The sequence below is a fragment of the Orycteropus afer genome, unplaced genomic scaffold (assembly GCF_000298275.1).
Source record: "Orycteropus afer afer isolate SDZICR_OR568_19922 unplaced genomic scaffold, OryAfe1.0 scaffold00126, whole genome shotgun sequence".
NCBI classification, from domain to species: Eukaryota; Metazoa; Chordata; class Mammalia; order Tubulidentata; family Orycteropodidae; genus Orycteropus; species Orycteropus afer.
The window spans coordinates 6,399,551-6,425,666 of NW_006921713.1; the positions used below are offsets into that span (position 1 = coordinate 6,399,551).

At 38.4% G+C, this 26,116-nt stretch overlaps 1 protein-coding gene across 1 annotated transcript in view; it reads left to right on the plus strand.

Moving 5' to 3' along the window:
- GUCY2C (guanylate cyclase 2C) overlaps positions 1 to 26,116 on the plus strand; it is an 86,526-nt gene that overhangs the window by 22,190 nt on the left and 38,220 nt on the right. The window contains exons 5-11 of the mRNA XM_007944470.1: positions 108 to 229; positions 1,901 to 1,997; positions 3,944 to 4,052; positions 13,717 to 13,852; positions 15,897 to 15,982; positions 19,497 to 19,608; positions 21,672 to 21,753. Coding sequence (XP_007942661.1) covers positions 108 to 229; positions 1,901 to 1,997; positions 3,944 to 4,052; positions 13,717 to 13,852; positions 15,897 to 15,982; positions 19,497 to 19,608; positions 21,672 to 21,753 — 744 coding nt within the window. The remainder of the gene's footprint in view (positions 1 to 107; positions 230 to 1,900; positions 1,998 to 3,943; positions 4,053 to 13,716; positions 13,853 to 15,896; positions 15,983 to 19,496; positions 19,609 to 21,671; positions 21,754 to 26,116) is intronic.

Genomic DNA, 26,116 nt, shown 5'->3' on the forward strand with positions numbered 1-26,116 from the left:
TTTTAGATAAACAAGTCTCAAGAGATCTGCAAACAATGAGTGAAGGGCATGGAAGTCCATGAAGAAACTAGGGTGGTTTCCTAGAGATTCTCTTTGCCCTGTTTCAGGTACCTTAATGCTCTGGAGGCTGGAGTTTCCTATTTTTCTGAGGAACTGGGCTTCAAGGATGTGTTAAGACGAGATGACCAGTTTCAGGATATCTTAATGGATCCAAACAGGAAAAGCAATGGTAAGAAGACATGAAGATGATTGTTGCCAACTTATTCCTCATGACTACCACCTCCTTATAAGTTATTTGATGAACCTACCACCTTAGAGCTCTCATTACCTCTATAGTTTTGTGTATTTTGGGGGATCTGTAGCTGCATGCAGCTCCATTATATTGCTTCTTTTGTTGATTATAACTTTATCCTCTGAAAGAAAAGAGTGGTGTTGAGCAAATATATTAACATAATGAATTAATGATGATGGTAAAATCAGCTTTATTAAACCTAAATGATACAGTGATTTACCATCAGTAAACTGATGTTCTCCTTAACTTAATTTGACTTTTGATTAATATGACTTGATTTGTGACTAGTTTTTACACATTCTGAACTCTGGTCTCTCTGATTACTTAAGAGGATAAATTTATTTATTGCTGCCCTAAGGCAAAATTACAAGGTACACAAAGATCCTCTTACTTCCTTCTCACTTTGCTTTAATCTCTCCCTAACTCATTTGCCCAATGAACTCCCAGCTACAGGCCAAGTGTGGAAGGCCAATGGGATAAAATCATTCTCACTAAGGTATTAGCTATGGAGCTCTGGTGGCTTAGTGCCTAAGACATTTGATTGCTAACCAGAAGGTTGGTGGGTCTAACCCACCAGCCACTCCTTGGAAGAAAGATTGGGCAATCTACTTCCATAGAGATACTGCCTCAGAAACCCACATAGGCGTTGCTATGAGTCGAATCTACTTGACGGCAGTGAGTTTGGTTTGCTTTGGTAAGGTACTAGGTGATATTTTGTACTTTCCACAGAAATATCTTTACAAACAAGAATAATTCAGGAACAAAGTATTCAATTGTGGGAATTTCCTACAAGGGAAGATCCTTGCTTGGCAGAATTTTCTCTTATTACTTGAATCATCATCTACTGTCATTATCAAGTATTTGTTGTATTAAGAACCTACCATTTGCAAAATATTGACCAAGATAATCGAAGAAAAGCAGAAGTATAAAACTATTCATGTCCCTAAAAAGTTTGCAAGCCAGCTGGACAGCACTTTTCATAAAAAGATCTGATAAAGCGTCACCCAACTCTTTACCCAAAAAACCATGCATTTGGGAAATGACTGGCTGTAGTTAGTGATAGAGCTTATCAAGTCAGATTGGACTGTGACATTGAAAGTACAAAAACTGTGTTCTGAACTCAGAAGCTACAGAAAAAGCCCAAGGAAAACTGCTTGGAATGATTTAATGATTTATTTTTACATTAACTTTTACTTTATCTTTTCAACCACTTTTCCAAATAGAAACATGAGCTTCGCTGATCTGTGAAAATAGTCATTGTAAACACACTGTAAAGGACCAAGCACTGAGCCAGGAGTCATAAACTTGTCTTTTATCAGATCTAGCTCTGTCATCTACTAGTTCTTTGACCCTTTGGCACCTGAGCTTCAGCCTCCTTATAAAATTAAGGAGATGAATGAGATGATTCTTTTTAAGTCCTATACAGTTGTATTTTGACTCTATGATTGCAAATGAAAGGAAAAAGGAGATTTGATGAATTGGTTTGAATCTTTTTTTTTTTTTTAATATATAGCATGGACATGCTGGATCCAAATTCAACTGATCCATTCCCTATTTATGTGTAGACCATTGTGCATTTTTATATATTTTTTTCTCTCTGTCCTCCAGTGATTGTTATGTGTGGGACACCCAGTATCATCAACTCCCTTAAGGGTGACCGGCCAGTGGCTGAAGACACTGTCATCATTCTAGTGGATCTATTCAAGTAGGTATAATATTTGGAGAAATCTCCTATTTTAGGATAGAAATAATCCAAGGATTTCCAGGACACATATTCCTTCTTTACTTGTTTGGCCAGCTTCTTATGGAGTTCAGTATAATAATAATACTTGAAACAGTTTTTCATCCCTTCTTCATTACATCTTCATGGTTATTTCATCAATTTTGGCTGTTGACACCTCTATCATGTTTAAATACAACAGATCTGCTTAGTCAACAGAGAATTCTAATCTCCAGTCTATATTTAAGGTCTTTGTTCAAGTAATAATAAATCAACTGAAAACCTGATAATATTATTCCTGGAATTGTGGGCCATATTTGTCCCTTCAATTGCTAATGGCCTTTGGTCGTAGATTACTTTTTCTCTGGCCACCTTTGGTAAGAGGAAAGTTCCAGTTAAATTACTCTGATTTATTCTTTGCCCTCTGTCACATCAGTGCTGGGTAGTGCTGTTTTCCTCCTCTCTTCCCGGGGACTAAGGAGAGAAAATTTTGAACCAAAGACTACCTTTCTGTACAACACTTCTTTTTACCACTTGTCTTCTAATATGGTAGAAGACCACACTAACAAACTGTGCCAAGGTGATATACAAGTCAGACTAAGCTTAAAGAAGGTGTCACTCATTGTGCCTATGCTACTTGCCCCCATCAGCTAGATCACATGACTTGTTTTGCCTGACTGGATTATTAATCATTACCTGTCTGTATTCAGATCATATGTTGTTACTACTAGATTTTCCCGTATAAGAAGGCAAAATTGTTCACATTTCAGCCTTACTGTCACTTTGATTTCAAAAGCTGCTTTGTTCTATGGACGGAGTCCTCAGTGCAACCAGGTTTATGTCATTTCCTTTCAGTAAAACCTCAGCCAATTGCCAAAGGGCTTGTACTCCTTTGTTAATATTCCCAAAGGACATCTGGCAATGTGTTGAGAAGATCATGAGATTCAAAACTAGACATACCTGGGTTCACCTTCTAATTCTGATACTTCTGGTTCATTTGACCCTTGGGCTATTACTTAGCTGCTAGAAATTAAATCTTCTCATCTGTAAATGAGAAGAAAAATAATCACTTTATCATGGTATTTTTAGGATTATGCAAAAATGCAAACACAACCACTGCCGTGGAGTCAGATCCAACTCATAGCGACCCCTCCTTGGGTTTCTGAGGCAGTATTACTATGGAAGTAGATGAGCAAAATACTAAACATAGTCTTTAGCACATAGGAGATGTGTTCACTAGTGGTTTGAACATCAAATGACGGTCACCCTAATTATAGAAGTTAAAGATGCTAGGTTATTTCCACATTAAAACATTCAAATGATTAGAAAGTGTAGAAGTGTATTATTTACAGAACAATCTCAGACAGTATTGAGAGTCTTTCATGTGACAAACAAGGTCTAGGAGTTGAGGAAACAAGGGTCAATAAGCCAATGTCCCCTGTGTCAAGATTACCATTTTAGAGAAATGTTTAATCTTTTTGTGCTTAATGTTTTACATTTGAAAAGTAAGTTTAATTGATAAAATTTCTCTCGCTTATATCCCAATATCTCTAAATAATTTTGAGCACCTATGAAAAGAAATTTTCCAGATCGGAACCAAGGATCACAAAGCCTTGAAAGCAAGCACTAGCTCACACACCCAGAGCCCCCAAAAATCACCCTCAAAGAAGTATACATATTCTGGTCTTCCTTTCCATTAGTCTGTGTTAACCACAGTTGCCTAAGTTCTCATATTCAACCTAGCAAGTGTTGAAGAAAATAACCTACCCAGGGAAAGTAGAAAGTTTTGTGGGCTATGAAACTAAAAAAACTTTTAAAACTATTTTCAAGGCTGAACTTATAGTTTGTATTAATTTTTGAAGATGCATTTCTATTTTTGGAGGGCCGTGATTTGCATGGGAAACCACTGATCTTTTTTTTTTTTTAAACAGTAACGTGTACTTTGAGGAAAACGTTACAGCCCCTGACTTTATGAAAAATGTCCTTGTGCTAACACTGCCTCCTATAAATAGCTCTTCTTCCTCCAAAGACCTAGCACTGGTAAGTTACATATTTATGTGCTGTTATTTTCTTTATCAAAAGTAATATAATTATTCTCCTATTGGGGCCCAAAGTTCTAAAATGAGCAATTGCTTTTACTCATTTCTATTAACTCAACAAATGTTAACTGAGACCTACAATGTGTGCAACATTTTACAATAGCAGGATCTCTACCAAAACTCTTATTCCAGGGAACTGTGCTGGACCAGCAGCATGGCAAGAGATGCCTGTGTAACGTCAGAGTGGGAGTGACAGTGTGAGAAGATAGGAAGGGGTCCTGCTGCTGAGAGTCCGTCTTATATTTAGGAATAGGAAAAAAAAAAAAAAAAAACTATAGAAAACAGTTGCCATTGACTCAATTCTTACTCATGGAGACCCCGTGTGTGCTACAGTGGAACTATGTTCCATCAGTTTTCTTTTTGTCACCTTTACTGTAGTGAAAACATACACAAGATACTCGCCAACATGAATAACTTCCACACTTTTAGCTCAGAGACATTGATGGCATTTTTCATGTTGCTATCTCTTTCCAAAATATTCTAACACCATTAGCACAAAACAAAAGCTTCCCCTTTCTCCCTCCCTCCTACACTTGGTAACTACTAATAATTTTGGGGATATATATATGTGTATGTGTGTGTGTGTGTCCCAAGCTATCTAGGAAATTTTCCACTCATCCCCTTCCATCTCTGGTAACCAACAAAGAAAGTTTTCCTTCAATGTCTAAACCTTTCCTTGACTTTTTATAATAGTGGACTAATATAATATTTGTCCTTCTATGATTGATTTATTTCACTCAGCATAAAGTCCTCCAAGTTCACCCAAAAAATGTTGTGTTTTATAGATTCTACATTATAATTTAGAGTTGCATAGTATTCCATTGTGTATATGTACCACAGTTTGTTTATCCATTCCTCAGTTGATGGGCACTTAGGTTGTTTCCATCTTTTTGCTATTGTGAATAGTGCTGTGATGAACATGGGCATGCATATGTCTATTCATGTCCTGCCTCTCAGTTCTTTAGGCTATATACCTACTAATGGAATTGCTGGATCAAACGGTGTCTCTATTTCCAACTTTTTATGAAATCACCGTACAAATTGCCACAGTGGTTGTATCATTTTACAGTCCCATCAGCAGTATACCTCTCCATGTCCTTGCCAGCTTTTGTTATTTTCTGACTTGTTGAACTTTGCTATTAATACTGGGGTGATATGATATAGCATGGTTGTTTTGATGTGCATCTCTCTAACGGCTAATGATCACAAACACATCTTCATGTGTTTGTTGGCTGCCTGAATATCTTCTTTGGTGAAGTGTCTGTTTATGTCTTCTGCCCATTTTTCAATTGTATTGTTTTCAGTTATTAGAGTTTTCTATAAATTTTAGAGATAAGTCCTTTGTCTGATATGTCATTGCTGAAGATCTTTTCCCATTCTTTAGGTTCTCCTTCTACTCTTTTGGAGAAGTCTTTTGATACACATAAAAATTTAATTTTTAGGAGGTCCTAATCATCTAGTTTGGGAGCTCTGGTAGCATAGTGGCTAAGGCACTTGACTGCTCACCAGAAGGCTGGCGGTTCAAACCCACCAGCCACTCCTCGGAAGGAAGGTTGGGCAATCCTACTTCCGTAGTGATACTGCCTCGGAAACCCAAGGAGGGGTCGCTATGAGTCGGGGCCGACTCGACGGCAAATAACAACAACAACAATCATCTAGTTTATCTTCTGCTATTTGTGCATTATGGGTTATGCTTGATAGTCTATTTATATCATAAATTAGGGTCCCTAAGTTTGCCCATATTTTTCTTTGGTGAACTTTATAGTTTTAGGTTTCACATTTAAGTCTTTGATCCATCTGGAGTTTGTTTTTTTTAATATAGCATGAGGTATGGATCTTGTTTCATTTTTCTACAAGTGAATATCTAGTTTTGCCACTGCCATTTGTTACAGGGACTATCTCTTTCCCATTTAATGGATTTCAGCCCTTTGCCAAAGATCAGCTGACCATAGGCCAATGGATCTATTTCTGGGTTCTCAGTTTTCTTCCACTGGTCTATGTGTCTGTGATTGCACCAATATCAGGCTGTTTTGACAACTGTGTCTGTATAGTAAGTTTTAAGATCTGGGAGTGTGAGACCTCCTACTTTGTTCTTCTTCTTCAGTTGTTATTGTTATGTGCCATTGAGTCAGACCTGACTCAAAGTGACCCCTCCTTGGGTTTCCAAGGCAGTATCACTACAGGAGTGAATTGTCCAGCTTTCCTTCCAAGGAGTGGCTGGTGAGTTTGAACCACCAGCCTTCTTCAGTAGTGCTATGCTTATCGAGGTCCTTTTCCTTTCAATATAAAATTAGTGTTTGTTTTTTTTCCATGTCCTCAAAGATGTTGATGGAATCTGGATTGGGATTGCATTGTATTGAATGTATAGATTGCTTTGGGTAGAACAATTTCACAATGTTCAGTCTTCCTATTCATGAGCATGGTATATTCTTTCATTTATGTAGGTCTCTTGTAGTTTACTTCAAGTAGTGTTTTGTAGTTTTCTTTGTATAGGTCTTTTGTGTTCCTGCTAAGATTTATTTCCAAGTATTTTATCTTTTTGGTAGTTATTGTAAATGGTATAAATTTCCTTATTTACTTTTCAGAAACCTCTTTACTGGTGTAGAGGAATCCAACTGATTTTTTATGTTAATCTTATATCCTGCCACTATGATAAATATTTCAGTAAGTTCCAGTTGTTTTCTTGGTGATTCTCTTGGGTTTTCTATATATAGGATCATCTCATCTGCAAGTAGGGATAGCTTTACTTCTTCCTTACCAATTTGGGTGCTTTTGATTTCCTTTTTTTACCTTATTGCCCTGGCTAGGACTTCTGATGCAGTGTTGAATAGAAGTGGAGATAGAGGGTGTCCTTGTCTCATTTCTTTTTGCAAGAGAATGGTTTCAGTCTTTTTCCATTGAGAATAATGTTGGCTGCTGGTTTGGTACATATGACCTTTATTATGTTGAAGAATTTCCCTTCTATTCCAATTTTTCTGAAAGTTTTTTTTTTTTTAAATCAGGAATGGGTGTTTGGATTTTATCAAATGCCTTTTCTGTATCGATTGATAGAATCATGTGATTCTTTTCCTTTATTTTACTTATGTAATGGATTACATTGATTGGTTTTCTAGTGTTGATCCATCCTTGCATACCTGGTATGAATCTCACTTGGTCGTGATGTATTTATTTACTTATTTATTTATGATATGCTGTTGGAGTCTATCAACTAGGATTTTGATGAAGATTTTTGCATCTATATTCATGCTGGATATTGGTCTGTAGGTTTCCTTTCTGGTGGTATCTTTGCCTAGTTTTGGTGTCAGGGTTATGCTTGCTTCATAAAATGAGTTTAGAAGGATTCCATCCTTTTCTATATTCTGGAATAATTTGACTAGGAGTGGTGTCAGCTCTTCTCTGAATTGCTGGTAGGCTTCTCCAGTGGGCCAGGACTTTTTTTTTTCTGTTGGTAATTTTTTTTCTGATCTGTTCAATTTCTTCTTTTGTCATGGCTCTGTTCAAATTTTCTACCTCAGTCTATGTTAGGTTAGGTAAGTAGTGTGTTTCTAGAAATCTGTCCATTTCTTCTAGGTTTTAAAATTTGTTGTAATATAGTTTTTCACAATATCCTGATATTCTTTTTATTTCTGTTGGTTTTGTAATGATGTCACCCCTTCCATTTCTTATTCATGTTATTTGCATCTCCTCCCCCTTTTCCTTTGTTAAGGTTGCCAGTGGTCTGTCAATTTTATTAATCTTTACAAAGAACCAACTTCTAGTCTTACTGATATTTTCTATTGTCTTTCTGTTTCATTCATTTCTTCTCAAATCTTTATTATTTCTTTTCTTCTAGTGAGTGTAGGCTTTTTTTAACTGCTCTTTTACTAATTGTTGGAGATACTGGTTTAAGGTGTTGATTTTGGCTCTTTCTTCTTTTTTGATGTGTGCATCTATTGCTATAAATTGCCCTCTGATCACTGCATTAGCTAAGTCCCAAAGATTTTGGCATGTTGTGTTTTCATTATCATTTGATTCAAAGAATTTTAAAATTCAATTTTTATTTATTCTGTTACCCAGATGTTTCTGAAGAGGGTGTTATTAAGTTTCCATGTATTTGCTCTTTTTCCATTGGTCATCCTAGTGTTGATTTCTAATTATATAGCATTGTGATCTGAAAAGATGCTTTGCAGTATTTATGTTTTCTAATTTATTGAGGCTTGCTTACTGGCCTGAAGAATGTTCCATGTGTGCTGGGAAAGAATGTATAGTTTGCTGTTGTTGGGTGAAATGCTCTGTAGTTGCCTATAAGGTCAAGTTGTTTGATCATATTGTTTAGTTCTTCTGCATCTATCTTGAGTTTCTTTCCTGTTCTATGTTTCATTGAAAGTGGTGTATTAAAGTCTCCTGATATGACTGTGGAGTCATATATTTGTCTTTTCAATTCTGTTAAAGTCTGCCTTATATATTTTGGGGCTCTTTCATTGGGTGAGTAGATATTTATTATGGTTATGTTCTCTTGTTCAATAGATTCTTTAATTGTTATATATATAATGTCCTCCCTTGTCTCTGATGGTTATTTTTGTCTCAAAGTCCATTTTATTAGAAATTAATATTGCCACTCCTGCCCTTTTTTGGTCGCCATTTGCTTGGTATATCTTTTTTACCAACCACAGATTTTTAGTCTCTTTTTGTCTTTGTGACTAAGGTGAGTCTCTTTTAGGTAGCATATTGATGGGTAATGTTTTCTTATCCAGTCTGCAACTCTCTGTCTCTTAGGTGGTGCATTTAATCCATTTACATTTAATATAATTATTGACAAGTAATGAATTTATTGATGTCATTTTGTTATGTGTTTTTTCGTGGTGTTGCTAATTTCTTCATTCCATATAATTTTCTGTGCTGAACTCATTCTGTTTATGAATCGTATTTAGTATTTGCTAAATATTTGTGCCTGCCCTCATTTTTATTTTGATGTGAAGATTTATTATTTTTCTTTGAGGTTACCTTGTGATTTATACTTTTCTTCCCAAGTTTAAAATAGTCTGGCCTATCTTGCAATTGTCTTGACTTCCTCATGATTTAGAAGTTCTGTAACAACACTATTTATTCCCTCTTTTCAGTCTGTAGTTGTCCTCATTTACCAATTGATGTCTCTGGTTCCCTGTTTACTTGCCTCTTGTAAGCTTATTTACTTTAGGTGCTTTTATAACTGGGTTGGCTTCTGGGTTATGTCGTCATGTGTGTTAATAATCTCTTGTTGTTTGTTCTGGTTGGTTCTCTGTCCAAAGGATTCCCTTTAGCATCTCTTGTAAGATTGGTCTGGTTTTAACAAATTCCCTTAATTTCTGCTTATCTGGAAATGCTCTAATTTTACTATCATATTTGAGAGACAATTTTGCTGGGTATATAATTTTTAAGAGCTCTGGTGGCATAGTGCCTAAGGCATTTGACTGCTAAGCAGAAGGCTGGTGGTTCAAACCCATCAGCCACTCCTCAGAAGGAAGATTGGACAATCTACTTCCATAGTGATGCTGCCTCAGAAACACAAGGAGGGGTCACTATGAGCCAGATCCAACTCGACGTCTGTGAGTTTGGTTTAGTTTTGGTATATAATTCTTGGTTGGAAATATTTTTCAATCAGGGTTTTATATAGATCATCTCATTGCCTTCTCACCTACATGGTTTCTGCTAAGAAATCAGAGCTTAGTCTTATTGGTTGCCCTTTGTAGGTAACTTTTTGTTTTTCCATTATGCTTTTGGTTTTGGTGAGTTTAATTATGATATGCCTTGATGATTTTCTTTTGGGGTCTATCCTGCTTTGGGTTCATTGAACTTCTTGAATGGATATATTCTCTTTCAACAAATCTTCAACAATTTTCTCTGTGGTTTTATTTGTCTCTTCCTGTTCTGGAATTCCAATTATATGTAGGTTATTCCTCTTGATGGTATCTCACATGAACCTTAGGCTTTCTTCATTTTGTTTTGATCTTTTTTTCTGATTGATCCTCTTAACAAAGTAATGTTGAGGTATTTATCTTCAATCTCATTAATTCTGTCTTCCATTGATTTGATTCTATGCTTTTGTCCATTCAATGTTTTATCTATTTTTGAAAACTTACTATTAGTCTTCTGGATTTGTATTTGTTGTTTTTGTATTTCTAATGGTTTGTTTTGTTAATTTGTTTTTGTATTGTTTTCCTAAATTGTTCTAGAGTTTTGTGGTGTTTTTCTTACTTTTGTCAGTGTTTTTCTTGCTCTTGTCAGTGTTTTTCTTGATCTGTCTCTCAATTTGTTGATGGTACCCAAATATAATTCTTTTGAATTCTTTATCAGGAAGTTCTAATGCTGCTTCTTCCTCAGGAATGTTTTCTGGGTTTGTATTTTGGTCCCTTGTTTCTACAACTGTAACTTGTTTCTTTGTATGTACTGTGATGATCTGTTGTCTCCGAGACATTGTGGTGTATTTGTTTAACTTGTGGTTTTACGTTGGTGTGATTCACCCCAAATTTTTTTTTTTTCCTTTATCTTGTTTTGGTAAATCTGTATGAACAGGGTACTGTGCTCCTCTATTCACTAGTTGTTAGCACTTAGGCACTCACCACCTGTCTCCTGGTGTGTGTGATAGAGAAAGAGGGTGCGTGCATAGATCTCTGTTAGCAGTTTGTAAGAAGCAGTTGAGGATAAGTTGAGCTGGTATTGGCTGCTGTTTTTCATTGGTCAATTGGTGCAAAATCATGTGGTGGCCCTCACACAGTGGGTGGGGCTGCAGGAAGGTGCAGGTATGGTTTGTGTTGGGATGGTTGCTTTCTCCCATTCAGTTAGAAAACATAAAAATAATAAAACACCAAAAAAAATAAATAAATAAAAACAAGAGAAGAAAAAACTCAAATTACATAAACAAACAGGAACAATCACACAAAAAAAGAAATGCAATAAATGAGAAGGAAATTTTTCAAAATATATTTGAAAAGCATGAAAGAAAGAATGAGAAAAAGAGAAAAAAATGCCACCATATCTGGGGAGGGAGGAATGAGATAAAAGAGCAAGAGTAAAAGAATTGTAAAGAAAAAATGGGAAAACTACAAAAAGAAAAACAAAGGATGGGAAGAATGAAAAGAAAGAAAAGGGGGGGGGGAACCAGGAAAAGGAAAGAGGAAATAAAGAGGAAAAAAGGGATGGGAAAGAGAAAGAAAAGAAAAAAGGAAGAAGATAAAAAGAATAATTTTAAAACAAACAAACAAAAACAAAAGTATGTGAGGCAGGGCATGGCACCCAGGCTCTGTCAGGTCACAGACTGAGATGGAATTCTTGCTGGTCAAGTAGGTGGCTGGAGGCAGAGGATGGCCATACCACTGTTCACCAAGAGGATGTGGGGTACAAGTGAAACAAGGGGAATATAACACTTTTGAGTGGTCAGCCTCCAGTGCAGTTGCTGTGCCCAGCAGGCAGAGCCTATTCTTAGGTCACTCTCTAGATAAGAACACCACTTGCATGTATTCAAAATGGCTGTGCCCACTCCTTGCAAATATTCAAAATTGCTGCAGCCTCAGGACAGCTGCTGGCAGTCCACAAGTCTGTTTGTTTCCTTCTTCACTGTTTTCCTTTCTGGTTGCCAGGCATCAGTGCAGTCCTTGGTGGGCAGAACTGATTCGTAGGTTGCTACCAGGAAATATTCAAAGTGGCTGTGCCCTCAGGACAGCCAGCAATCCTCCACTCTGTTTGTCTCCTTACTCACTGTTTTCATTCAAGTTCTGCTACTAGTTGTATTTAATCACCTTCTTTATCTTTCCCTTCAAAGCTCAGGGTTCCAGGATCATCTTCTGTATCAATTTCAATTGGTTTCTCATTGCTTTGTTTCAGAGGGTCTGTGTTGCTTGTCTACCATATTCCGCCATCTTGCTGGAACGAGGAACTGTGTTCCATAGGTTTTCAATGGCTGATATTTCAGAAGTAGATCTCCAGACCTTTCTTCTGAAGTGGCTCTAAGTGGACTCAACCTCAGCCTTTCAGTTACCAACCAAACCTACAACTATCTAGTTGATTCTGACTCATAGTTACCCTTTAGAACAGAGTAAAACTGCCTCATAGGATTTCCAAGATTGTAAATCTTTATAGATGCAGATTAGATAATCTTTCTCCTGCAGAGCAGCTGGTGGGTTTGAAGTGACAACCTCTTGATTGTCAGCCAAACACCTTAACCACTATGCCACCAGAACTCCTTTTCCAGTTACTAGTCCAGTGCATTAACCATCAGCACTACTCAGGAACTCCCTTACTTTTAGGAGAGGTAGAAATTTAGATGTTAAGGAGTGGTAAATGATGTAAACTAAATTGAGAGTTATTGGGAAGTCCTCTACTTCCTTAAAGTGACTTTCCTGTCACTGATACCAAAATGCCACCATTAGAGATATATATTCCTAAATTATAATCAGATTGACTACTCTCCAAGTTTGTCTAGGAGAGTCCTAGTTTATTCCTGTTATCTCAGCATCCCATCTTGTTTTAGCATTTGTCCCAGAAAAAGGGCCTCATTTAGACATAAACCATAGTTATCTTATTATATGCAAAGCCTCTGCCACTGGTAGTTGGGTTTCTTCAGCCCCTGCACCCTAATGAGATTAAGTTTATCACATGGGTAATGTGGAGCAGGTTGGGTGGGAGGAGGGAAGAAGGGGCAGCCCTAAGGACCCTGGTCAACTTTGGGATGGCAGGCCAATTGGTCAGGCCACAAGGAGAGTTGGATACATTTGGGGCTATCAGAATTTTTCCCAGACTAGTGATTTTAAGCCCTCAGTTCTACGACTCTGCCAAAATTAAGGACTATAACCTTAACTGGACTTTTTTTCACCTGATGAAATGATGATTTCAGCAAAGGAAACTAAAACCAATAAAAGAAGGTTTTATTTTTCCTTTTTATATTTTCTAGCAAATATAATTCCAGGTGTTGTATTCAGATATCACTTGCACTGCTTCTAAGTTCTAGCAAAAGAGTGATCCTTTATAGATGAGCAGTCCAAAATGCCTGGGCTGACAGAACTCACTTGATTTCAGGGGCGCTTAGAGCCAGCTCTGTGTAGTCAACCATGCAGTCAGAATCCCTCCATTATCCTTCCCCACATACATTTGGAGCCTGAGGTAACACCCAATTAGAACTCTCTTCAAGGAAACTTCAGTTGTATCATCCAATCAGAACTCTCCATGCCTTATTCAGGATTCTGAAAGGTGGTTTTTGCCATTTTTTTCTTCTTTAATGAAAACATTTGCATCATTTCTATGGTGGCTTAAAGAAATTATGGAAAAGCTACATGCTGTGTTTTCTGATTGCAATTGTATTTTTTTCATTAGGAGAAGAAAGTACAGCTGCTTGTAGTTACTTGCCTGAAGCTAATAGTCTTGGTTTGTTGATCTCAAAAGAAGGCAGAATTGGGATATGGGGATATCAAAGAGCCCTTGGCCCAGTAAAGGATTTTCCAAGAGTTTTCTTTAATACTGTTCCTACAGTTGCTCTGATATCCCATTACCTTTTGTTCCAGTTACCCTAATGAGCCCAGGAACATTTTCCTCCCAGCTTAAGGTCAGAATCTCTTTTTGGGGGATGACTTTAATGATTTTCTTTTCTCATTTAGACAGAAAATGACTTTTCTCTTGCTTACTTGGATGGAGTCTTGCTCTTTGGACATATGTTGAAGATGTTTCTTGAAAATGGAGAAAGCATGGTTACCTCCAAATTTGCTCATGCTTTTAGGAACCTCACATTTGAAGGTACTGGTCACCTAAAAACAAACAACAATAACAATAAATTAATTAATCCTTTCTAGACAAAAGCTTTACTCACTGCTGTTGAGTCGATTCAACTCATAGTGATCCCTTCTTGGGTTTCTGAGGTGGTATCTCTATGAAAGTAGATTGCCTTATCTTCCTTTTGAGAAGTGGCTAGTGGGTTTGAACCACAGCCTTCTGGTTAGCAGTTAAATGCTTTAGGCACTACACCACCACAGCTCCCTCCTTTCAAGAGAAATCTGAAGAAAAGCTAGACTTTGAGAAGCAGAGAGGGAGTTTTGCAATAGATGAGTCAACAATTACATACTTTGAACTTAATTGAGGTAATTATTATGACATAAACTTTGGGTGCTATTATTGATAACTCAATCCCAATTTATGCTGCAGACTTTCAGAATCTTCAAATATCATAGAAAGAACACATAGCTTGAGTCCCATATTTATCAACAAGGCTTATAACAGGGCATTGAAAACAACAAAACAGTTGCCATCAAGTTGATTCGTACTCACGATAACCTCATGTGTGTCCAAGTAGAATTGCGCTCCATAGGATTTTTTGGCTAATTTTTCAGAAGTAAATTGCCAGACCATTCTTCTAAGGTGCCTCTGGGTGGACTTGAACCTCCAATCTTTTGTTTGGTTAGCAGCCAAGCATATTAACCATTTATACCACCAGAAACTCTCAAAGGACATTATGACTTATGATATCCTGGCTTTGATAGAATGAAACTAGAAAGAAGAAAAGTAATTGAAGTTTGATTTTTGTCCCTTCATGGATCTCTTTCTATTCCACAGGCATCTAAGACCCTGCCATATCCTCTAACTACCAAAATCCTCATACCAGCACCATTCAGGAGTTCCCAACATATACCCCATTGATCTGCATGAATCATCAGCTTCTACCAAAACTCGCATCATTCTTTTCCCCCATCTTATCTGTGTTAGTGTTATGTGATGTCAAGTCAGACGCAACTTATAGTGACCCCTCCTTGGGTTTCTGAGGAGGTATCACTACGGAACTGGATTACCCAACCTTCCTTCCAATCCATCCTACCCCAGCCATTGGTGTGGCCCCTCAGGCCATGGTGCTGTGTGTAGGCTGCCACTGCAGCCAAGAGAAAAAGGCTCACTCTGCAGTTAGTCTATAGGATGAATGTTTCCCAGAGTAAGTATTTAAGGTAGATTAGAGAAGACAACTTCAAGTGCTAGAAAAGGACATAATACGTGGTAAGGTAGAGGGTCAGCAAAAATGAGGAAGTCCTCAATGAGACAGAATGACACAACAGCCACAACAATGTACTCAAACAAACCAATGATCATGAAGATGGCACAGGACTAGGCAACTTTTCATTCTGTTTTACGTAAGGTTGCCATGAGTCGTAGCCAATGCAATGGCAACTAACAACTATCATCTGACTTTTACTCAGTACACGTTAAATTTAGAGGGAAATTTCTTCATAATATCTAGATAAGAGGTAGGAGCTCTGGTAGCGTAGTGCCTAAGGCACTTGACTGCTAACCAGAAGGCTGGCTGTTCAAACCCACCAGCCACTCCTCAGAAGGAAGGTGGGGCAATCTACTTCTGTAGTGATACTGCCTCAGAAACCCAAGGAGGGGTCGCTATGAGTCGGGTCCAATTCAACTGCACATAACAACAAAAACAAACAATTTAAGTTAGATTATGTAGTGACCTAAACATTTGTTCTACTAGTTCAGTAAATATTCTTAGCAGAAACTTATCACTAATTATCAGGAAGAATTTATTGACTGATTGCATTTGGTATCATTCTAAATGCAATAAAAAGATATTTCCTTCTAAATAAATTATACAAACAATAAAAATGTCCTTCAGAGACCTTGGGGCCAAGAATCAATCCAATTGCCCTCTGATTAGACCATGAAGGTCAACAATTCTTCAGTAAAATAGAGCACTTTGAACTGGTTTTAACTTGTCTTTCTGGGTCCAACCAGTCTCTTCAGGCAAGAAGGCAATGATGGCCACTAACTCTCTCTGATTTTGCTCTAGGATACTTGGGTCCTGTGACTTTGGATGACAGTGGTGATATTGACAATACTATGGTGCTTCTGTATACCTCTGTGGATACCAACAAAGTATGTCTGACTCCAAATTGTGGCTCCTTATCAGGAAACTTGGGATGATGTGACTATATTAAGACTGGGTAAAGAGATTACTTGGAATAGGAGCAATATTGAAGGAATTGGAGGGGATATATTTAGGATCTGGAAGATAGTTTATTTTAGCTTTAAATTTATGCCACATATGGGGAAGTCTTTCTTAAGCTTTTTTGATTCATGGAACTTCTTATTCAGAATATCCACTGTTTACTGTATACATGTATTTAAACTCCAAACCAAACTTATGCCATCAAGTTGATTCCAACTCACAGCAACCCTCATTGAGTTTCCAAACCTGTAAATCTTTACAGAAGAAAACCGTCTTGCCTTTCTTCTCTGGAGCAGCTGCTGGGTTCAAACTATTGAGCTTTTGGTCAGCAGCCAAACGCCTTAACCACTATGCCACGAGAGCTCGTTATATATTTAAACCACCCAGAATAAATTTATATAAAGGCCAGACTATCATGGGATGGATACCAATGAGAGGATGATAGTCTTTAATAATAATTGCTTATTTGTTTCCATAACTAAATATTTCAGTGAAACATTCCCACTTCTCTCCAGCTAAACTCCCATGAAAATAATTAATTTCATAATCCCTCTGGTGCATATAAGCATTTCTATAATGTTATGCTTTTATTCACAAAATTTTTTTCTCCTTAATGACAGAGTTTTTGTTGTTATGTGCCGTTGAGTCAGGTAGGTCCCTTAAAAAAAGAGAGTGGGTCTTACCTCTCCATTTCTCCAGTGCCTAGCTTCTTACCTGGCACATGATTGATCACTAATAAGCCTTTAATTTAGAAAAAAAAATCTGTCTTTATATCACACAAAGTTGTGCCCATCAAAGGCTATGAAAACCACTATTGTAGCCAACCAAGTAGTCAATAGAGAACATTTTTGTAAGAGGTTGAGTCTTGACACCAACTAGTAATTAAAAGAAAAAGTTATTCATTTTTCTGTAATTTGTTAGTGTGAACATTAAGACATCCTTTAGTCATAATATACTGGGTGTATTATGTTGACCTGCTTTGTGAAAGATATCTATAGAAGAAAATACTGAACGTTAGAGAAACATGCCCAGATTGAGAAAGTTAAACCAGAAATTCAGGAGCAGTATTTAAGAGGGAAATCAATGGTGTATAATTACTGTATTGAACCGAAGGAGGACTGGTTGTGCAGTGGGTAAAGCAGTTGGCTGCTCACAAAAAAGTCAGTGGTTTGACCCCTCCCAGTGGTTCCATGGGAGAAAGTTGTGACAGTTTGCTTCCCTAAAGATGTAAAGCCTTGGAAACCCTATGGGACAGTACTACTCTGTCCTATAGAGTTGCTATGAGTTTGAATTGACTTGCCAGTGATTTTTAATTTTTATTTTTTAATATTGAACTTTTAATAAAATGTTACTTTTTGGCATACATTCCATTGGAATGCCTTAAAATCCCCTCAAGTCTTCACTTACAAATGGTAACTACAAAGATAATTACACTCCCCTCTGTATTATTTGTACTTAGGACAATGCCCTTGTCTTCCCTAGAGAGAAGCATGGTGGCATCTCACATATGGTGAGATCCTAGGCCAACTTTGAAACTTTTTTCACAATGAAAAACATTGTATTGTGCACTAACTCTCTCTGAAGGCAGACCTAGTTGAAATTTTCTCCCATCTAGTACATCTAAGCAATTGTGCTATTTAATACGTATACTTTGGGAAAATATAGATTAATTCCCTAAACAGGGGTATAGATGAAGTTTTCCATATTTGGGTAAGTTTCAATGGAGATTCAATGTGCATATTCTATATACAGGATCTTTCCTATCCTCAAATATATATGCAGTTATAAATTCTGCTCTCAAGTGAAGAGTAAAGCTTTGAAAACGTGGAAACTTTGCTCAGAAATGGTGATAGTTATTTTACCCTTGCAAAAGGGACATGGGGGTGGCATCTTCTGACCTCCTTTAGCCTCATGAGAGGGAAACAGAGTCACCATCAACAGCCCAAGGCTTATTCCTATGAGGCCAGCTATGCCACCACCCTCCAGCCTTTTAACCAATTCTGACACCAACTATCCCTCCCATGGCACTCACTACTTCTCTGCTGGTTTTAATAATTCGTTGCAGTGGCCACACAGAACTCACAGACAATACTGAAGGTTATAGGGTTTATTAGGTAAATAACAGGTTCCAATTCACATTCAGGAACACTCGCAGGATATAATTCTTTGATCAGGACAGTCTCCCCTCTCCAATGCCCTCAGATATGCCTCTCTGACCTTTGGCCTCTTGGCCTAGCCTCTGTCCTGCTCTGTTGGGCAAGTGTTACATAACTCATTTAGCTCCTGCCCACAGGCGCTCACCTGTCTCACTCAGTGGGCCGGCAAGCCTGCACTCTGCCTCATGCCTCATGGTTCCTCTGCCAGTCATCTCTGCCAGCTTTCAGCCAAGGAGGGCCAGTGTAGGAATATCAGGTCCAAGGTCATACTCACTCCACCCTCAGCTCTTCTCTTGATGGCAGTGAGATCCTTTCCTCTGCCTCTGTTGTTGTTGTTGTTATGTGCCGTCGAGTTGGCCCCGACTCATAGCGACCCCTCCTTGGGTTTCCAAGGCAGTATCACTAAGGAAGTAGGATTGCCCAACCTTCCTTCCGAGGATTCCTCTGCCTCTAGAAGTGCTCATTTAAAGCCTAGCAGAATGACAAAACTAACCATAAGGGCCCCATATACCTTATTTGCATGGTCCCACCAGTAATCTGGTGGCAGTCACAAAGTGGCTAGAAAAGCCATACCAAGTAATTCACTGCACCACAACCACCTTTGCATTTGAGGGAATGAGAGTGAATTTAAAAGGATGGTCGATTTTCAGATGTCTCTTACAAAGCTGGTTCAGCATATGCAGCTTACACTAAATAATATATTATTCACGTTTGCAAATTACTTTTAAAAATGTTTTTGTCTTTGAAACCTTGTTATATCTTGTGCAGAAAAGTACATCAGAACGAGATGGAAGAAATCAGAAAATTGTATTATTGATAGAACTTAATGTAGAATTATTTCCAGGCCTCTTCACATCTACATGTATCAACATGATCCAGTGGATTTTACTTGCGGTGCATTATCTCTAGAGATCATTTTCAGTGCTAATTGAGTATTGCAGAAAACACTGGCCTTTCACTTGTCAGTTAATCATTTAATTTCTCTTGGCCTCTTTAACATTTGCACATTAAAGGCTTGAACTAGTTCTCCAAAGACCCAAAGAATCTATGTAGGGCAGGGGTTAATAGTATAGTCTACAGTCAAAAAGAAACATAAAGCTTATTGGCCCACTTGGGGCTTGAATCCATGTTCACACTAAAACAGATTCTAACTAGCCCCAGGAGGGTTGTTTCACTGAGAAGCATTACTATGAAATTCAAGTGTCGTTGGGCAAGATAGTCAATCTCACCAGAAGTTGTTCTAAAATATTTTTTTTTATTTTTTTTTTTTAATATCCTGGCACAGTACAAGGTTCTTTTGACTTATGACACTCATACAAATAGTACTGAACCAGTGGATATAAGACCAACATTCATCTGGAAGAACCATAAACTTCCAAATGATATTCCAGGCCTAGGTAAGATAACCTTAGTGAATTTCTTTCCTTGATTGAAATTGGTTTTTTGATAAAAAGTGTAAATGTTATGGATATACAATTACCCTGTGATTGTTTCTTTTGTTTCCTGTCAGAAGTAGATCTGCCAGGTTTGTAAATGTGAACTCAACTTCTCTGCACAAAAAATGGTATTACAGTTCTGATTAAACACTAAAATATCCCTCTCCTAATTTACCTATACTTATCTTAGAATGTGGTCTACCCTCTAATCTACTTCCTTAAAGATTTACTGCCTCAGAAACCCAAAGGAGGTTCACTATAAGTCAGAATCAACTTGATGGCAGTGAGTTTGGTTTTTTGGTTTTATCTTAAAATATGTCCTACTTGCTAACACAATTTATCCCATAGAAAACAAGTTTCAATAACTGACAAAAATGAGCTAAGAGACAAATATTTATGAATAAGCCTCATAAGAGCTTCATAAGAAAAGCATGTATTCTGCTTACTACATTTTACTACAATAAGCTGAAAGAATTCTCTTTTTTTTAAATTTCAATTTCTCAAAATTAGGCCATTATTTCACTTGCTTCATTTTTGAACCTTGCCTTCCTTAAGCCAGAATTCCTAGTTGTATCTCTGTTATTTTTATTTATTTACTTATTTTCCTTTTGCTAGAAGAAGATATGTCTTCACCATATTATTATCCTCCCAGCTTCTTATTCATTCTGTCTATTGCTTGGAATCTATTTCACTTTTTCTTCTTAAATCCATTAAATCCCTATTCTAATAGGGACCAGTTGTGTCATGATCCAGGACTTTCTTGTACAGTTTTATTATTGTTGTTGTTTTTCTCAAGCTAGGTTTGTTCCTCTCCTGGCTGTTGCCCAGGGTCATACTCAGACTCTTTAATCCTTCCTGGTCCACTTTTTCCTGGATTCCACTTACTCCTCTGGAGGCATTTCAGATTACTCCATCTGCACAACTCCACATACATACTTGTTGTTGTTATGTGCCGTCGAGTCGGACCCAACTCATAGTGACCCTTCCTTGGGTTTCTGAGGCAATGTCACTACAAAAGTAGATTGCCCAGCCTTCCTTCCAAGGAGTGGCTGGTGGATTTGAACCGCCAGCCTTCTGGTTAGTAGTCAAGTGCCTTAGGCATTATGCTACCAGTGAAATCACTTACTTTCTTCATTGATTGTGCCTCCATGACCCAGTAGAGCTCAGGAAGGGCCAGAATGCAATATTATCATTTAATAATCTAAATCATCTTAGTTTTCCTCTATTTGTGATCTATATTTAAAAGTAGTTATTTCTTTTTCTATGGATCCTTCCTAGGAGCTCTGGTAGCATAGTGGCTAAGGCACTTGACTGCTAACCAGAAGGCTGGCGGTTCAAACCCACCAGCCACTCCTCGGAAGGAAGATGGGGCAATCTACTTCCATAGTGATACTGCCTCAGAAACCCAAGGAGGGGTCTCTATGAGTCGGGTCTGACTCGACGGCACATAACATAACAACATGGATCCTCCCTAGGTATATTGGCTTTAAGGACACCAGGTAGGCTTCATCCATCAAAAGTATTTATGTGTTGGAAAATATTTTATAATCTTGTAACATTTGGTGATTCCTATAAGGAAGAAAAGACATATGAACTACAAGGGTCGTTGAAATTAACCCACATCCTCTGGGCACATTCCAAGCAATTTTCTTCAGAGTGAGGACATAGGATCTTTATTATCAATGAAGAGGATAACAAGAGATAAAATTTTAAAAGGCTCTGCCTTTAAAATGATGACCAGTTGTTGTCGAGTCAGCTCTGATTAGTGGTGATCTTTTATGTATCAGAGTAGAACTGTATTGCCGTGGGGTTTTCAGTGGCTGATTTTTGGAAGTAGATCTGTAGGCCTTTCTTCTGAGGTGCCTCTGGTTAGACTTGAACTTCTAACCTTTTGGTTAGCAGCTGGGTATGTTAACCATTTGCATCATCCAGGAACTCCATTATACAACTGGAATCTTGAAATGTTTTTATTCTTGTTTTAAAGATCATTCCTGATGCCTTTCTCACTGTGTTTTCTTCCACAGGTCCTCATATCCTAATGATTGCAGTCTTCGCGCTTACTGGAACTGTGATTCTGCTCCTGCTCATTGCTCTCCTGGTGCTGAGGTACCTTTCCCTCTATCCTTGCTGTGCTCTTCCTTCAGAGAGGGATAAAAGGAGAGAGACAGGGAAGTTGAAAGGGAGAGAAAGAAACAATGTCTTTTGATGATAATGAAGGTTTACAAAGAAGTCTCTAGATAGATCTAAGATCATTAAGACATTCTGTTTCCAAGACTGTATATATCAAGGGAAAAATAAAAATATTACTGAGTGGCTAGATCAACACTTTGGAGATAGAGACACCTGAACTCAAATTGCATGTCTGTGATGTACCAGCTGTGTAGTCTTAAGCATGTTGTTTAGCAACTTGAACATGTTACTTAGATTCAGTGTCCTCATTTGCACTATTGTGAAGCTTTAAAATAGAAAATGTATAGTGACTACCACATATTAAACTCTCACTGCCATCGAGTCAGATCAGACTCATAGCAACCCCCTCCCTGGGTTTCTGAGGTGGTATCACTATGGAAGTAGATAGCCTAATCTTCCTTCCAAGGAATGACTGATGGGTTTGAACCATCAGCTTTCTGGTTACCCATTAAATGCCTTAGGCACTATGCCACCAGAGCTCCCAACCACATATTAGACATGCTTTAAGTGAAAATAGCTATTTTTACCATTTTATTAATGTATTGCAGGAAATTTTGAAGTCACTTTGGGTTTATTCTGTTTTTTTAAATTTTTTTTTTTGGTAGTATGCGGTGTTCAAGCTGGAAAGTGCATTAACAATCATGTCCTCTAAACCTCCTATTTTAGCAGGGAGAAAGTGAGACCCAGGAAAGTAAAATGGCTTATCTAGAAAAACATTGTTAGGTAGTAGGGTAGGACCTGAAGTAGAACTCAGAACTCCTTGATTGTTCTACTCTACTTGGGCACAACAAGTACCTAGCACGGTGCTGGGGATGTAGTGGAGGCTCAAAAGAAGTATTTGTTGAATACATAAATGAATAAGTACCACATTACCTCCTAATCTGTATATGTTAAATATACAAAATTTTCTAGCCCCATGGGATTATCAAGATCATTCCCATACCCTACATAAATGAGGGAATAATTTTCTCTGTGGACTACAACTCTTGGGTCTGTCACTATACTTTCTCATAATGAGAAAGTCCAACCTGTGGCATGTGGTTTGAAGTTTTCACCAGGGTATAGAGAAGACCCTTTTCTTTAATATGAAGGCTGAGCTTGGGTCTTGTAACTCTATGTTGATGTGCAATATAGGAGATGGTACATAGGATGTGGCAACCATTTAGTTGAGGGTAAGCAGAAACCAAAATTTGGGAAGAGTAGTGCCAGTCATTACTAGTACTTGTCATTACTGGAACTGGTAGGGATGGCCGGGAGATGGTGGCAGACAGCTTTTTGGAGGGCCAAAACTGTTAAGGATGGCCGGGAGGCAGCGGCAGATGGCTTTTGGAGGGCTAGAACTGGTAGGAAGGCTGGGAAATGGGAGTGGAGCAGTTTGGAATAGCTAAGGAGAACAAACTCATCTGTCAGTTTGTCATCCTGTGGTGGCTTGTGTGTTGCTGTGAGGCTGGAGGCTGTGCCACCAGTGTTTCAAGTGCCAACAGGGTTAGCCATGGTGGAGAGGTTTCAGCGGAGCTTCCAGCCTAAGACAGACTTGGAAGAAGGAAGAGGCCATGCACTTCTCAAAGAATTGGCCAGTGAAAACCTTATGAATAGTGGTGAAACACTGTCTGATATATTACTGAAAAATAGCCATGAAACATTGTCTGACATTATGCCAGAGGATGAGCCCCTCAGGTCAGAAGGCAAAATATGACCAGGAAAGAGCTGCCTCCTCAGAATAGAGCTGACCTTAATGATGTGGATGCAGTAAAGCTTTCAGAACTTCCTTTTGCTGATGTGGCAACTCAAGAAGAAACAGCTGCAAATATCCATTAATAATCGGAACATAGAGTGTACAAAGTATGAATCTAGGAAAACTGGAAGTTGTCAAAAATGAAATGGAACACATAAAGGTCAATATCCTAGGCATTAGTGAGCTGAAATTGACTGGTTTTGGCCATTTTGAATCAGACAACCATATAATATACTATTCCAGGAATGACAAATTAAAGAGGAATGGCATGTCACTCATCATCAAAAAGAATATTCCAAGATCTGTTCTGAAGTATAATGCTGTCAGTGACAGGATAATATCCACACGCTTACAAGGAAGACCAGTTAATATTACTATTATTCAAATTTACACACCAACCACCAAAACAAAACATGAGGAAATTGAAGACTTTTGCCAATTTCTTCAGTCTGAAATTGACCGAACATTCAATCAAAATGTGTCAATCATCACTGGTGATTGGAATGCAAAAGTTGGAAACAAAGAAGAATCACTGGAAGCTGGAAAATACAGTCTTGGTGTTAGAAATGACGCTGGAGATCACATGATAAAATTTTCCACGACCAACGACTTATTCATTGCAAATACCTTTTTTCAACAACACTCATGACAGCTATACACATGGACTTCACCAGATGAGTACACAAGAATCAAATTGACTGCAAATGTGGCAAGAGGCAATGGAGAAGCTCAATATCTTCAGCCAAAACAAGGCCAGGAACTGATTGTGGAACAGATCGTCAACTGTTCATATGCAAGTTCAAGTTGAAACTGAAGACAATTTTAAAAACTCCACAAGAGCCAAATATGACCTTAATTATATCCCTCCTGAATTCAGAGACCATCTAAAGAATAGATTTAATACACTGAACACCAATGACCAAAAACCATAAGAATTGTGGGATGACATCAAGAACATCATCTATGAAGAAAGCAAAAGGTCATTAAAAAGACAGTGTGATAGTTGGAGTTGTGTGTCAACTTGGCTGGACCCCAGTTCTGTGTGGTTGTTCCCATGATGGTATCGGATGACTGTGTTCTGAGTGGCCAATCTGTTCAAGGGGAGTTTCCCTAGGATGTGGCCTGCTTCCAGGATATCCAAGGAAGAGAGACATTCTTCTGTGGATCAGGATTCTGTTGTGCTGCCTACAACTGTCTGTGAGTGAGCAGTCCACCGTTCGACCTGGAGAGCTTGGATTTGTCATTCATTGGAGTCAACAGCCAGTGTACTGCCTGGCAGCCTTGAGCTTCTCGGCCCCTGTGGTTGCGGGAGCTAGGAAAAACCTCCAGCCTGATGTTTGCTCCAGGGACTTTGGACTTGACTGCTTCTATACGTTTGTGAGCCATTTTCCTAAGATAAATTTCTCTCTCTAAATATATATATATAATTGCAGTGTAGTAAATTACTTAGTGAGTGTGGCTTTTCTACCCATAAGTCTTTGTAAACTCCAAGGTGGGATTTTCTATGAGCAACTGAGGAGCTCCTGATTGCTGAAGTTGTCCACCTGGAGTATTTCTGTTGGAGTGGCACAAAACAATGTTCTGGGAGGTGCCCACTCACTCAGGTGCTTAGAGTTCTGATGCTGTGATTGGCTAGTTTGGCCACTCTGCTGGGCTCAAAAGGAGGCCTCCTGGAGGCAGAACTCTCTCTGACTGCTGGTTGAGGACGACATGCTGCTGAAAGAGACACACGCTGCTGGGAAAGAGATGCAAGAGACATGCATTGCTGAGTGAGACACTGAGGGACTAGCACTGCTGGGAAAGAGACTGTGAGAGACTGTTGGCCGAGGGATGGTGGGCTGGGAGAGAGACTGAGCGTTTTTCCTGAACTTGAATTGTAGTCTGGTGCTTCCCTAATAAACCCCATAATCTGTGAGCTCTGTGTGGCCACTGCAGCGAATTATCGAACCCAGGATAGAGGTGGTGAGTGCTTTGGGAGGAATGGTTGGTGAAAGGGCTGGAGGGAGGCAGCATGTCTGGCCTTGCAGTAATAGGCCTTGGGTTACTGCTGGTAATCCTGTCTTCTCTCATGGGATTACAGGACGTCAGAACATGTGGCCTCCTTGTCCTTTTAGCAATAATCTTTGCTGGGTTTTGTTTCTCTAGAGAACTCAGTCTAATACAGACAGGAAAGGAAGAAAAGACCAAAGTGGATGTCAGAGGAGACTCTGAAACTTGCCCTAGAATGGGGAGTAGCTAAAGCAAATGGGAGAATCGACAGGATAAAAGACCTGAATAGAAGATTTCAAAGAGCAGCCCGAGAAGACAAAGTCAATTATTATGATGAAATGTGTCAAGAGTTGGAGTTAGAAAACCAGAAGGGAAAGAACATGCTCATGATTCCTCAAGCTGAAAAAACTGAGGAAAAAATTAAAGCCTCGAATTGTAATACTGAAAGATTCCATGGGCAGTATGTTGAATGATGCAGGAAACATCAAAAGAAGATGGATGGGAGTGCACAGAGTCACCATACCAAAAAGAACTAGTAGATGATCATCCATTTCA